The sequence below is a fragment of the Equus caballus genome, chromosome 22 (genome assembly GCF_041296265.1).
Source record: "Equus caballus isolate H_3958 breed thoroughbred chromosome 22, TB-T2T, whole genome shotgun sequence".
Lineage (NCBI taxonomy): Eukaryota > Metazoa > Chordata > Mammalia > Perissodactyla > Equidae > Equus > Equus caballus.
The window spans coordinates 24,540,615-24,555,567 of NC_091705.1; the positions used below are offsets into that span (position 1 = coordinate 24,540,615).

Here is a 14,953-nt window from a genome sequence, read left to right on the forward strand (position 1 = left end):
GTTTCTTTAAGGATTGTTTTGTAAGATTTGGGATGAGGAGCTACTTTTGTGATGTTTACTGTAATTCACCATAGTCCACAAACAAGATTTAGCTTTTAAGTCTGATCGGCCTAATCGGATTGGCTTGCTAGTATGCGAGTGGCCTAATCGGATTGGCTTGCTCTAGTATGCGAGTGACCCACGTCTGATTGCTGTCTGTGGGGTGGAAGTAACTGCACTGAACCGAGCCTGTGGTCAGCGTTTGTGAATCATCAGTCATTTTGCTGGTCTGACATTGCTGCTGCTGACTTAAAATTAGGAATATGTCATACTTTTGATTTACACATTCCATTGATAAAATTTTGAGACCAGATGAGTTTGTTTATTTCTGACCCTCGCTGCTTTTTTCTCAGAGTTTGCGCATGTGAGGTTGTGACTGAGTATGCAGAGTCCTTGTCTGAGAGAAAGCCCATGGAGGGATTCTCTACTTTCACATTGAACTTGAGTACAGTTAGAACATTAAAACCCAGATGACTTCACGGACACGTTTCTGTGGGTGGGGAGAGGCGAATCTTTGTCCCATGCATTTGAAAGCAAACCAGGTGAGCCTTGCTCAGTGGTACCAACAGAGTTAGAATTGCAAAGTGACCTCTCAGCAGTTTGGAATTCTGTAGGATGTCTTACCTTAAGAATTAAAAAAATTTCTCCGTTAGCTTTTTCCGGGTTTACTTTGCGTGTTTTCGGTCTGCAGGGATTGTTGGTGCCGATAGGCCGGAGGCAGGGATGAGGAAGAAGAGGAGGAGCGCTCCATTTACTGAGGTCTCTGTTTGAACTTTCGGTTTGGGTGGTAGAATGAGATTTGGGAAGCTGCTGGTGAGTTTCACTTCAGGGTAAGTCTTAAATCTGGCTTTATGGCTCTTACTGGTTTCCTCTGGGGACAGAGATGGGTTTCTAAGATTCACCCTTCATGGATGATTCACACATTGCACTGTAGACAAGGTTAAGTCCAGTGTCAAGCATACCAGTGTGTAGACTGAATATTCCAGCGAGTGTGTGGCTAGACCCTTCTCTGACCTTTACCAAAATGAGCGAGGAGACAGTGCTGTGGTCAGGGCATCAAGGACCAGGAGTTGAGACCAGGGTCCTCCTCCAGACCATGTGTGCCCGGTCTGCAGAGCATGGCTTTTCATTGGCTCAGTGACAAGATGAGCGAGAATGGTTCCCCAAGATCCCTTCTGGGCCAGAAAAAGTTACTTAGGTCTGTAAAAGCCAATAGGATCCTGGAGCAGAACAGGTGGGAGAGTGCCCAGTTCTGGCATATGTTGCCTCTAGAGGCCAGTTTTCATCAGTTGAGGGACAGTTGTACAGTGTCTCTCAGCATCAGCTGTATACGTTTTGCATGTGAGATTTTTGGAAGAGTTCTCACTGGCAGTGAAATCGTTTGTGAAGTGCACGACTTTTGTGTTTCGATCAGAGTTTTGACTTGAAGAGGCTTTGACAGGAGAAGTAACAAGTGGTTCAACACATGTGTTTGGATTTTTCCCCACAGTCTGCAAGCTGCAGGGAGAGCTTGGCCAATAGATGCATCCCCGAGTCGCCGTTTGGTGCAGGAATCTAACTGTACTCTCCCAGGCTCTGCCGTGGTTTATCCTGGTCTAAGCCGAGCGACCTTCACGTTGCTCTCCTTTCTTGCTTGCTTCCCAGTTGTTTTATCATGTCCGTATTTCTCTTTCTCATAATGGGCCCGTTTATATATTTTGAAGTGGTTCTAGGTATTTTAAGATCCAGCATACCTCAGGGTTGTCTGGATTTTAAAAGCATTCTAAGGGTTTCCAACCTGATAGCCGCCCCCCTTTTGGGTGTTTTATGTGTTTTTCTACAAAATAATGTGAGTTAAATGTGTATAATTATGTATGACTTATTTTTACTTTGAAATTTTAAACTCTGCTTGGAAGAATGGAATATTTGTGCTTTTAGCTATAGGCCATCCCAGCTTGCCCGTTTGTGTGCACCTTCCTCCCTGTTAATTTTAAAAGCTGAGAGAAGAAATAATAATTCCGTGTCATATGAAATAAAAATTATTTAACAAAATTTCATAAGAATTTTTAACTCTCTGACTTAATATTTTCCCACCAATGTTTAAGAAGTGCCTTTTTTTCTTTCTTTTTTTGGGAGGAAATGGGTAAGTAGCTACTGAACCAGATTGAGATTCTGCCTTTTTTCTTGGATTCTGGTATTTTGAAATCTTTGGCATTTGGACCCGGAGTTCTCTTTGGCAGTGTGCTGTGGTAGGAAGAATGCTGTCTTAAATGTCATGGCAGCTGAGTTGTTGACCTCAACTAAAGATGTGATCTCAATATTAGTCTTCAGGGGCCCTTCAGTTCCAACAGTCGCTGACTTCTCTCTCGTTTATTTGTGTTTGAAAGGAAAAAGCCTCTCTCCCTGGCTGTCAACTTGCATGTTAAAATTTTTTGCAAATTATATAACACTGAGAAGGTTACAATTTTTTAAATTTAACTTTGTTGAGGAATAATGGACACATATAGTGGCATATTAGGAAACTAATTTTGGCATTTTAGGACCCGCAGTTGTCAAGCTGGAGAGGACAGTATTGCCGTGCTGCTGAGTGGACTGGAGGGGCCTTCCCTGGAGCAGTTAATTGTGTGTCCCTGCAGCCCTAGCTGCCGGAGTCACTCCCTTCTGGCACGTCTCACCTCTACTTTTAGGGATCAGAATCTCCTTAGGGTTGGCAACTGATGCCTGAACCTAGTCTCAAGTAGGACTTTGAACTTTTTTCCAGAATTATTTTTGTGCAAAGGTTTATCTAGGAGAGTTTTTCCTCAAAATGCCCTCCCTCCCATTTCTGTTTCTTTTTAAAGATTTTATTTTTCCTTTTTCTCCCCAAAGCCCCCCGGTGCATAGTTGTATATCTTTTAGTTGTGAGTCCTTCTAGCTGTGGCATGTGGGACGCCGCCTCAGCATGGCCTGACGAGCGGTGCCATGTCTGTCCCCAGGATCTGAACCAGCAAAACCCTGGGCCGCCATAGCTGAGCACGTAAATTTAACCACTCGGCCATGGGGCCAGCCCCCCATTTCTGTTTTCTTATTTTTTTTGCCTGAGTTGTTATTGATGATCATGTTTTCACTCTTTTTAGGTGGGAGTTTTGTGAATTTTTCCTTTCCTAAAAAGTGGAGTGCATCCTAGTACCCTTTTTTCTCCTGTTTCCTCCCAGGGAAGGAAAAATATATTTATTATGACTGAATTTAGCGTATTTTGGGCACATATAAAAATATTGATAAGTACTGGAACTGCTCTGAGTAGGAGTAACATTGGATTGAAAAATGAAAGTACTGAGCCAAAAAAATAGTGGGAAACTGTCAAATGTAGGGCCATCAGCGTTGTTTCTTTTTAAAATAAACCCTTCTAGTTTATTAATACCTAGTTTAATAAAACTCTGATTTAAAAGACGTTCTGCACCGTTTATGACATTTCAGTGAACCTCTCTACTTTTAATGTTGTACAATGTGACAAAATCTTTTGTCTCCATTATTGATGAAGTGGAAGCAGAAATTTTCTCTGTATGTTGGTGTTCTCTTTATGGTGTGAGTCTAGGGAGAATGTCTTGTTTGGTGGTGGTCCGTTAACCTTTTGGTAACATCTAGGTCATCATGAGATGTGATTGAGCTGGCTACCTTTAAATCTGGAATCCATGTCCCTGGTTGAAATCTCCCCAGAGATTGACCTTTGACAACTCCTCCTGCTGCCTGTGCCGTGGATGAAGACTGAGCAGTGCTGCATCGAGTCCCTGCCTGCTCCGAGGTCTGGACTTGTCAGACCCCATCTCACACACGATGCTCTTGGAGCCTTCCTCTTTTCAGAGACTTGGAGCTCATGCAGAGGGCATGTTAAGAGAGTGGCTGTGCCTTCCACTGTCGCAGCTGTGGGGGCCAGCTGGCCTTTTGGTTTTGGTGAACCAGCCTTATCACAGGGCTCCTTGGCATTTTCCACAGTTTCCGTGAGAGGTGGGCACTGTGTGCTGTAATTGTCCTATGGGTCGTTTTGTAGTCATACTTGTCCTGGCTGTTTGCTGTAGCTCCTGTCACTGTGTGCTGTAAGTTCAACTTCATCAATAAAAAGAATGTCTCAATTTGGATGAAAAATGGCTGCTGGTTATGGTTTGTGGGATGGATTCTGATATTCTGTTTTGTGTTCTGTACATGGAATTCTGTCTCATTTTCCTGGTTCTAAATGTGACCGGCTGACTTTGCAGTCAGGTGGAACTCTTTGGAGTTCCACAGTGACTTCATAGAGGAGCTCCTTTGGATTCAGGGCGAGCTGCCGAGATGTCTCAGTCGAGATGCCAGTTGAAAACCAGTATGCCTCTGTCAAGTATAGCCAGCAGGAGTAACTGGGGAGAGCAGATTGGGTCAGGGTGAGTGAGGGTTTGGGATTAAAGTAGTCTCCCAAAGCTTGGACACCTGGGCCCTAAGATACGTATGCCTGAGTGCGAAGTCTCCACAGGAGAGCATCTCCTGCCTGTTTCCAGGACAGCTGGAATTGCATTTGGCCTTGAGTTGTCTGCCCCTACAAATTCTTGCTATTTAGCCAACCAGTTATCGCCAACCCACCCCCCTCAGTCCCAGCATGCTGCCCCAGTGGCTGTTCTAAGCTCTCACCCCTGTTTCCAGGTTTATGCCGTCTCACCTGCTTCCCCCAGAGCAGGTGAACTTCAGGGAGTAGATTGAGGCCAGTGGGTGTGGCTTCCCCAATCTCACGTGTTGTCTAATTCGAACTAGAAATGTGATTCTACGTGTGCATTTTCTCTTCTTCACTCCAGTATCAGAGGACAGTACTTCTCTCTCCTTCCTCCTCTTACTCTTCTCCTTTCCTCATGGGTGTCTCTCTTGCCCTCAACCAATATTTTCCACTTGTTGCCTCAGTCTATGAACATACAGCTACACAGAGCTCCTCTTTCTCTCTTGATGAAACATGTTTCTCCCTCTTCTAAAACCTTTAGTTTTGAAATATGAAACATATTTGAATAGTTGTAAAAATAGTGTAAGAAGTCCTCTCTGCCCAGATTGACTCATTGTGAACATTTTGCCATGCCAGATTTGGTTTATTACAGTCATGCGCCACGTAACCACATGTTGGTCATTGATGGACAGCATATACGATGGTGGTCCCATAGAGGTAGTACTGTGTAGCCTAGGTGTGTAGTATGCTCTAAATCTAGGTTCGTGTAAGTGCCCTCTATGATGTCCATGCAATGATGAAATTGCCGGATGATGCGTTTCTCAGATCATGTCCCTGTTGTTAAGCAAAGCATGACTTTATATGTTTGTTGAACCATTTGAGAATGAATTATAGACGTTTTGTCCTTAAATACTCAAGTGTATATTTCCTAAGAACAGGACATTTTCTCTTATAAGTACAATATAATAGTCAAAAGCAAGAAACAACGTTAGCTCAGTATCATCTAGGAATGCAGAATCCGTGTTCAAATTTCACCAGTGTCCTGATAATGGCCCTTAGATTTTTTTTCCCCAGTCTGAGATCCAGTTCAGCATCACCCATTGCCTTTAGCAGTTGACTCTCTTTAGTCACCTTTAATCTGGAACAGTTCCTTAGCTTTTCTTTGTTTTCCGTGACGCTGACATCTTAAGACTAAAACACAGTTATTTTGTAGAATGTCCTGCAGTTTGGGTTTGTCTGGTCCTCATGATCCGATTCAGGTTATGCATGTTTGTCAGTAATACCATCGAAGTAACGGGTCCTGAGTGTACACGCCAGGAGGCATGTGATGGTCTTTTGCTCCCTCATTGATGGTGTTAATTTTATCACTTGTTAGCCAAGACTTGAAAGCAAAACAGAATGTACTCATTTCCTTTATACATACCCATGCTTCCTGTTCTGTATAAATGTGGCGATAGACATGCCTTTGGTTGGTGCAGCATACTGTGCACTCTTTTCTGCGTCTTTCCTTACTGATAGTACCTCAGGGAAGTCCCTCCTAGTCAGCTGCTGAAGGTCAGACTCACCTTTGGGTGCTTAGGTCATGTTCTGAGTGCAGGTGTATTGATTTGTTCAGCCATTCCTCTGATAGCCATTCACTTTATTTTATTTTTTGCTGCTATGAATGATGCTGCAGCAACCCCTCATGTACGATGGTCAGTCACAGATGAGTAGTTGAAATCACTACCACCATTCTACCCATTCTGTTGAAATAAGTCCTAGAGATTGCCGTGAGCCTTTTTTGAATTAAAAAAAAGTAGAGAAATGCATGATTTAGACTATAGAAATCCTCCATAACCTCACCTGCCAGAGATAAGTGCCATTACATTTGGGGTGTGCCTTTCCAGGCTCTCTTTCTGTACCTGTGCCAACATATACATGCGTATATTCTTAACAGAAATGGACTTACAAATATACTTCTGCAGCTTTTTTCACTGGTGACCTTCACTTGCCGTGTTCAGTGGCCTTTTCTTCTCCTTATCATCTTGGCCCACTGTGAAGCATCCCATCCTCCTAGCTGACTCATCCTGTCTCTTGTGTGTTTTCCCTCCTCTTTCTGTTGCCTAAATATAGCCATGCCTCCAGTGTCAGTCTCCCTATTTCCAGGTATTTGTCTTTTATTTCCAGTTGGAAAACCCAGTGTCATGTGCATTAAGCCACTTTCCCTCCTTGCTCCCATTTCTGGAAACGTTTCTGGCCTTTCCCTCAGTTACCCTGGTTCTTGGCTTCCAAATCTCCTTTCCTTGCCTCTTCTCTCTCCTTTGGTCCTTACATCTGAGCTGTTGCCAAGACACTGTTAGGTTAGGACACTGTTGGCCAGTCTTCAGTCTTCCTCCTCCTTTCTCCCTCCATCTTATGCTGATGAATCTTCATAATTGCCCTTCATCCTGTTCAGTCTTTCTGGTGAGATATTTACGATTCTACATTCTGCTTCCAAGTTTTATTCTCTCTCTTCTCTCTTATTATTCCTTCCCTCACCCCTCACGCTCTCTCCCCCAGGAACCCTTTGTCAAACCAAGCTGGCTCATTTTCTCTGTCCCCTGAGCCTGTCCAGGGCTTGACTCTTTCCTGTCCGTTCCCCTGCCATCCCAGAGTGCCCTCTCCATTCTTGCCTGGTGGGACTTGCTATTTGAGGTGAATTGACGCTCCAGTAATCCTATCATCTCTGTGGAGGTGTCACTGACCCTGTGGAAATGTGCCCTTTATATTCTCAGAGCAGAGCTCCGTGGAATGGCCCTCTTCCACACACTCTCACCTGATCCTTTGCTGCTGTGAGGAGAGTTCTGTCTCCAAGGGCATTGGAGGGTGGGTAGGGGGGTGTATGCAGTGGAAAGTTGGGGCCTGTCCTGCCCCACCTCTGGAGCATGTGTTGGCCCTTTGCACACGTGCCTGCCCCTGAACCTTATTTTCCTAATCTGTGAATTGTAGTTGGACCACAGCATGGCCTCCTATGCCCCTTCTAATTCTGTGAAAAGGGTGAGCCCCCTTTAGGAAGCCTCTGGCACTAAGCCCCAGGGCTTTAGGAAGACAACTTTCCATCAGGGGAAAGAAGGCTCACAGTTGTAAGCTTGGGAAAAGCTCCCTGCTGGAGAAGGCCCTATGGGAAAAGGGATTCTCATCACATGCATGCTGGGGGTGGTCCATGGGCATGGGGCAGCCACCCCCAACCCTGACTTCTTTTCCACTCTCCTGTGACCCGGCTAGGTCAGCTCCCCCACATGCTCCTTACAAAGGCTGGAGTTAAAACGACTATGGTTCCCTATTCTAGGTCAAAACCAGTGTCTTCCAAGAGCCCTCAACCTCAAAAGGTAAGAAAACAATCAGAGTTGATAAGGGGGCGGGGGTGTTTTGGAGCCACCCAAACATCACTCATTAACATAGAAGTCTATCACTTATGAGTCTTTGCACGAGGGGTTGCAAACTCAGATATTTACAAGGCCATGTAGGTAACTGAAGTGTGCGCTGCGTGGGCTGGTTTTTCCTTTTAAAGCACTGCATCAGCCAAGTGCAGCAAACCTGAGGCTACCAATTTGCAGTCCTACATGGATTCTATTTAATTTTGTCCAGCCAAGTTGTGATAGTGGTGGGATGGGCTGTACAAATTACTATCTAGCTAGATAAGTATTTAGTGTCTATTATGTGCTTGGGGCTGGGGAATAGATAATTAGTATAAATTAAATTAAGATAAATTAAATATGGCCTTGCCTTCAAAGAGCTCACTATGAGACCGCAAGTTTAACAGGAGCTATCATTTATTGTGTAACTACAGTCTCCTGGGGCTTCACATGTGTTCAGGCGTCGTGTAGGTCTCCCCACATCCCTCTAAGGCAGGTACTGTGGATCTTGATTTTGCAGGTGAAGAAACTAGTGGCTCAGAGAAGTGATGTGATATGTCCAAAATAAATTAGCTTGGAAGTAGGGAGCCAGGCAGAATTCTAACACAGAACTCTGGGACTCTATAGCCATGTGTTTCCCATCACACCTTACTTTCTACACATATGGACAGACACACACAAGTATCATGCATGCATGGCAGATAGAAACAGAGTTTGGGAGCCTGGAGGTAGCAGTGAAAGTTACGGAAAAGCTCCTTGGAGGAGGTGCCATTTGAGCCAGACTTTGAAGAATGGGTAGGGGTTCGCCTCTGGGGAGATTGTCTGTATTGCATAGAGGGGATGATGTGAGTACAAGTGGCATGCTTGCTGTGTTTGGGGATGGAGAGCAGTTGGTGTGCCTGGACCATGGTGTGTGCATTGAAACTAGAAAGATAGGTCAGGGCTACCTTTGAATGCCACACTCAGGAGCTGAGGGTGGTAGGAGTATCCTGGAATGTGTCAGAGCCAGGGGAAAGTCATGATCAGATTTGCCTGCCAGAAAGATGATTGGTGCCAGTGTTGGGAGGAGGATTGGAAGGGAAGGCCAAACTCTGGTCCCAGTCAGGGGAGGTCATTGTACTTGTCCCAGGAAAAGGCCAGAGGTTGGGGTGGGACAGGGATGTAGGAGAGGAGGGTTGAGATGTAGGAGATAGGTCATAGTAAGAATCAATAGGAGGGACAACAAGGATGCATAGAAGGAAAGGGAAGAGCCAAAGATGGTGCTGAAATGTTGAATTTGGGGGCTTGCAGGGCTGGTGAGAGCATTAACTAGCTCATTTGTTGGGCTCCATGATGGCAGGTCTCCACTTTGTTCACTCATGTATCCAGAGTGCCTGGCATTCGGCAAATGTGTGTAGACCATGAGTGAATGAATGAAAGTTCACGAGAGGATGAGCACGTTTGCTTGTTTGGTGGGAGAGGGTGGGGAGAGTGAGCCATCTAGCCTCCACCTTGTCTTTTAGCTTTTTGAACCAAAATCTTCTTGACTGCCCAAGGCCCAAAGCAGCATGTCTCAGCGAGCAACACTCAATGGTTATCCCGGAGCGCATGCCTGGAGTCTTTTGAGGGTGGCAGCCTTTGACGACCTGAGACTTTAGTGACCTGAAGCATTGGGCTAAGTGTCAGAATGAATCGTGTGTAGGAGCTGAGGAGAAAAAGCATTGTTGGGAGCTGGATGGATGGGGAAGGCTAGGGGAGGGATGTGGGGAGGTGAGTAGGAGGAAGCCGAGAGCCCCTGGGGGAGGGGTCAACATGAGCTTTGGGGTGTGCGCAGATGATCTGACCTGAGCTGGGGGGGTGTCTGGGCTGTCAGGACCAGATCAAATTGGCTGGGAAGATGGAGCTGGATTCCTTGGAGTCTTGAATTCTGACCACTGGAGATTTGAGACAATAGAGTTCTGAACTGAAGCACCTTATAAATTAGAGTCCTCTTGTGTGTGAGGCGGAACCTTGGCTGTGCCCACTAACCTCGCTGAGCCTCGGTTGTGGCATCTGTAAAAAGGGAACAGTGGTTAACTCTGTAAAGTCAGGAGAAGCACACTAGATCTTTCTCGGCCTTCCCAGGTCTAAAAGTGGTTAAGACTGACTCGTTTGCATCAGTTAGTAGCACACTGCAATACTACATATCCTGCCGTCCCCTAAGAGTCTCTCTTCCAATAAGATGTGCTTCACAAGGTTCAGCTCAGGAGTTCGGCCCTCTCAGCTCCTGGTTCTTGTAGCCATATTTGTTCTAGGCGTCCATCCCAGGTGGATTCCAGAAGAGCAAGGAGGTTCCTAGCTTCCCAGCATCATCCATCACCCTTAGCCAGATGCCCGACTTCCAGCAGGAGTCTCAGCTGTTTACCGAGCTACACCTGGCCAAGGTAGAGAAAATGTTTGAGGATGACGTCAACTCAACTGGAGGTAAAGCTGCCCTGTGGCCTCAGTCCGTATGGCTTCTGCGCAGAGCGGGACCCAGCACCTGGAGGGTGTGGAGGGTTCAGACTTGACAAGCATCTTTGCATCCAGTGTCTCCTTTAAGACTTTTTATTGTTATATAGTATTATAAGCATATTAGAGGCTGTTTGGGACCTAGAAACTTAAAAACAAAAACCCTCTAACCAAACACCCAAATGTAACCACTGTTAGCAGTTTGGTATATTTTCTTCCAAACAATTTCATATGTGTGGTTTATCATCTATTGCTGTGTAACAATATTCCTGCAAACTTAGTGGCTTAAACCAGCATGTTTATTGTCTCAGTTTTGGTGGGTCAGGAGTCAGGCACGGCTTAGCTCGTGGGTCTGCTCAGGGTCTCACTGGGCTGCAATCCAGGTGTCAGCTGGGGCTGTGGAATCATCTGGGGCTTGACTGGGGAAGGATCCACTTCTGAGCTCACTCAGGTTGTTGGCAGAGTTAGTTCCTTGCAGCCACAGGACTGAGACTTTCCATTTCTTCCTGGCTGTTGGCAGGCAACTGCCTTCAGCTCCTAGAGCTGTCCACAGTTCCTGGCCATGTAGGACTCACCAACATGGCTGATGTCAAGGCTCAAGCCGGCCAGGGAGATAGAAACTCCAGCAAGATGTGTGCGACAATCTTAGAACATAATCATGTAATCATGTACACATGGTCCTGTACATCCTGTCACCTCTGCCGTATTCTGTTGGTTAGAAACAAGCCACAGGCCCTGCCACGCTCAAGGGGTCGGGATCTCAGGAGGGCATGAGCACCAGCAGGTGGACATCATGCGGGCCGCCTTACGTCTCTGCCACGCACGGCTATGTGTGATTTCACATGTCTGTAATTGTACTTTATGTGTAATTTCAGACCTTTTTTTCTCCTGATATTAATACGTTAAGGGCTAGGGGTTGGTTGAGAGGCAGTTGTAAGAGCCCCAGCTCATCACATGACAGCCCTGCATAGAGCAGTGGAGATTATATCAGAGACGAGGGAAGACTTCCAGTTTCAAATCCCTGCTGCGCCCCTGTGTGTCCTTGGGCAAATCCCCAAACCTCTCTGTGCCTCTGTGTCTCATCTATAAGATGGGAAAAATGACATACCTACATTGTAGGATCATAGGATTCCTGTGTGGATTTAGGAGAAAGGGAATTGAAAACCCCGTGCAAGTTTTCAGCCTGGGTGATTGGGTGGAGGTGACGCCATCAGCAGAGATGGCGAACACAGGAAAGGGGAGCAAGTTGTGGGATAAAGATAATAAATTGGACTTTAGATCTGCTGAGTTGGAGGAGCCAGAGGGACACTTGGAAATAGAGTTAGGGATATGGGAGAGAAATTGTCTCCTGAGATGCGGAGATGGGTGAATAGATGGGGTCACTCGAGGAGAGTGTCAAGCAGAACAGCAAAGATAGTGACGAGAAGAGCCAAGGCAGATGCTGAATGCCAGGGCAGGGTGGGTGGTGGAGCCCGGAGCAGACAGAGCCTCCAGGGAGATGGGAGTGGCCAGGGGGTCACCTTTGGAAGGGAGGAGGCCCCAAGGACAAGGAACGGCACCATCGGGTGTGGTTCAAGGTCACTGGTGGCTCAGTGTAGTGGGCTGGCAGAAGCCAGGGAGCCCCCAGAAGGTGCCCTCCTGCCTGATCCTAGTACTGACCCCTCCCCAGGGAGGGATATTTTCACATTCATGCTCTGAGAGCTATTAATTAACCCTTTGGTGTGAGATAGGCGAGCACTTCCTTTCAGAGGCAAAGCAGAGCCCCTGCCTGGCCTCCACAGTGTACGTTTCCTTTCCAAAATACCTGTGTGTCTCTTCTCTTGTTATTCCCAGAAAACTTTTAGTAAACTGTTTATAAGAAGAAGTATATTAAAATATTACGGCAGTGGGCAATGTGTATGGTTTCCTAAACACCCATGGAAGGACTCGGTCCCTACAGTGCTTTCCTGAGGAGTTTGTTCACTAACTGCCACAAAAAGGTGCTTTGACTCCCAGCTCTCTCCTGAGGGGAAGGCTCCGTGCTGGTGGGCTGTCATCTGACATCCATCTTATCCATGGAAGGACCATTAAGCGCCACTCAGAACGCGTAAGCCTCTTGGCGCTAGCTTCAGATAAGCAAGACGAATCCTTCTTTAAGCAAGACAAGTTCTGTTCATGCTCTCATTTGTTCCCTAATCTAGCAAGAAATAATAGTAATTGCTGCTGTAGCACTGTGCTAGGTGTTTTATGAGGAGCACATAGTAGGGTGAGAGCGTGACCTCTGGGGCCTGATTGCTGGGGTCAGCCTCTGGTGCCGCCACTTACTGGCTACTGGTACCAGCCACGTGACCTTGGGCATGCGACCTCACCTCTCTGTGCCAGAGTTCCCTCATGAGCCTTCCCCACCACTAGGTGGTCAGTATGAATATACACAGATGATACTGGGCCCCAGGATCCTCGCCATCGCACCCTAGTTCAGACAGAAACACTCGGGGAACAAACCTTTGCTGAGTGCTGGGGACCCAGTCATGGAGGGGACAGGCTCACCCCTGCACTCCCAGAGCTCCCAGGCGGGACCAGTAATGAGGAACGTCGAGGGGACAGTGGAGCCGGGCAGTGGGGTGGGTGGCCAACTTAGATAGTCCTCAGGAAGGCTTCCCTGTGGAGGGAACCAGACGGTGCAAAGGCCTTGCAGTGGGAGTGTGCTTGGTGGTGAGAGAGAATGTGGTGACATTGTGACTGGAGCAGAGAGTGAGGGGACCATGGTGGGAAGGGAGGTTTGAGGGAGGCAGAAGGTGTGCAGCCCTCAGGCCAGGGTGAGGACCTCAATTATTTGGAGGGGTTTTAAAAGCACTTTTTAAGAACTGTGATTAGAAACGACATCTAGACGGGTTATTGACCCATTTGCAGACAGATTTCCTTAGAGCCACAAAACCCAGTGTGGGGAGGATATTTTGTCCCCGCCCTCTCTGCCTCTCCCCTCCCCATCTTTCCCTCCAGTCAAAGTTTGTATTTTAATTGCCTTTAAAAGATGCACTTCACCTCTCCCTCTGTATGTTGGAATTTATGTCTCTTTGTCGCCATTATTTGCTTTTTGGGGTCCTCATCAGTTGTCTTTGTCTCAGTGCCTGGCCTGTCGTATTTGTTCAGAAATGGGATCTGATCTTGGATCTGACTTTTTAGTACCCCCTGGACCCCTGCTGTGGGGCCAACGCAGTGCTCTTGTGTGGAAGGGGTGCAGCCAGGATCTGTGGGATGATGGAACATTGAACAGATGAGATGCAAAAGGGAAGCCTGCAGATGTGTGTCCCTCCCCGGTACCCAGACATCCAAGAACACCGGTGATGGGGCTGAGTGACTTGTGATAAAGTGGATGATGTTCTTTCTTCTCCTTTGAAGCCCTGGACAAGAAGGCTTTCATTAAGGCCATGAAGAAGATGGTGAGCGGTGTGTCAGACGAGATGCTGGAGGCGCTGTTTTTGAAGGTGGACACAGACTGTAGTGGCTTTGTCACCTGGGTGAGGAGGCCGCCCCTGCTGCCACAGTAGCGGGAGGGAGGCTGGAGGGCACAGGGCTTGGCTGGTCCGTGGAGCACATGAGGGTTTAAGATGGCAGTCACGACATCAGAAGGCCTCCTGTGGGTTCTGGGGTGTTTGCTGGGTAGAGGGAACCCTTGGGTCTTTGAGGGGGCCCTCCTGAGACTCCTGTGAGCTGGGCTCATCTCAGTTCATTCCCCTCCCGGGGAACAGGCAAGTGTATGACGAATGTCAGTGACTCCTGCACAAGTGCACAGCCATGAGCAGCAAGGGCCCTCCCCACCCGCTGCAGGGCTCTCCTGCACACTAGCCTCCCATCGGCTGAGGGGATGCCGGCCGATGCCTCACCATCTCGTGGCCCTTTATGGTAACTCAGGACAGGCAAATCTATGGCTTAAATCCAAGAATGTGAGGGTTTTAGAGCATGTTAATAATAATGCTGGGTTTTTTTCCTGATTCTAAATGTTCTATGATGAGTACATATGGCATTTACGAATACAGAATACAAAAGAATACACAAAAGTACAAAAAATTAGTCTGACATGTTGATGTAGTGATGATGACATGATCACCAGCGTTGGCACCAGTCACTGTGCTAAGCTCTTTATTATTTTACTTAAACCTCACAGGAATCCTAAGAGGCTGGTGCTATTATTTACCTCCATTTGATAGATGGGGAAACTGAGGCATAGAGAAGTTAAGAAACTTGTCCAAGCTTACAGGGCTAGTTAGCAGTTGAGCTTGTCTTCAGACCCAGGGGCCTTGCCCCGAGAACCCGTTTGTTAACTGCTTTTTCAGACTTCTCCCTTGGTTTGGGTGCACATTCTGTTCTTTGATTTTTGTTTTTTGCATTTCTTTCTCTTAATATGATATAATAAGCGTGTTTCCAATATCCTTTGCCATCTACACAATGATTTTTCTTAAATTCTTTGATTTCTGTGTTTTGTTATAGTTTCATATGGTAGCCCGTTTTGGCTTCAGCCATGTTTTCATGAGACTGGTCAGTGGAGTCTAGAGTTGCCCTAGTCGCCTGGCTTATGGGTCCTCCCTGCTGCTAACTTGATATATGAGCCGGGACAACTCCTATACTTACATGGCCCTCAGTCTTCTTATCCATAAAGTGGGGGTGAATAAAGAGT

The 14,953-nt window shown here is 46.8% G+C and overlaps 1 protein-coding gene across 4 annotated transcripts in view; it reads left to right on the top strand.

The window, feature by feature from the left end:
* The first annotated feature begins 4,205 nt into the window (after positions 1-4,205).
* The window catches only part of EFCAB8 (EF-hand calcium binding domain 8), a 66,653-nt gene continuing 55,905 nt past the window's right edge, over positions 4,206-14,953 (top strand). For 2 of the 4 annotated variants that reach the window (XM_014735101.3, XM_070248045.1), the window contains exons 1-4: positions 4,206-4,412; positions 7,764-7,803; positions 10,104-10,272; positions 13,678-13,796. In XM_014735101.3, coding sequence (XP_014590587.3) covers positions 4,324-4,412; positions 7,764-7,803; positions 10,104-10,272; positions 13,678-13,796 — 417 coding nt within the window. In that variant the 5' untranslated portion in view covers positions 4,206-4,323. Of the gene's footprint in view, positions 4,413-7,763; positions 7,804-10,088; positions 10,273-13,677; positions 13,797-14,953 lie in introns of all 4 variants that reach the window. The other 2 variants (XM_070248046.1, XM_070248047.1) reach the window with 2 other exon arrangements.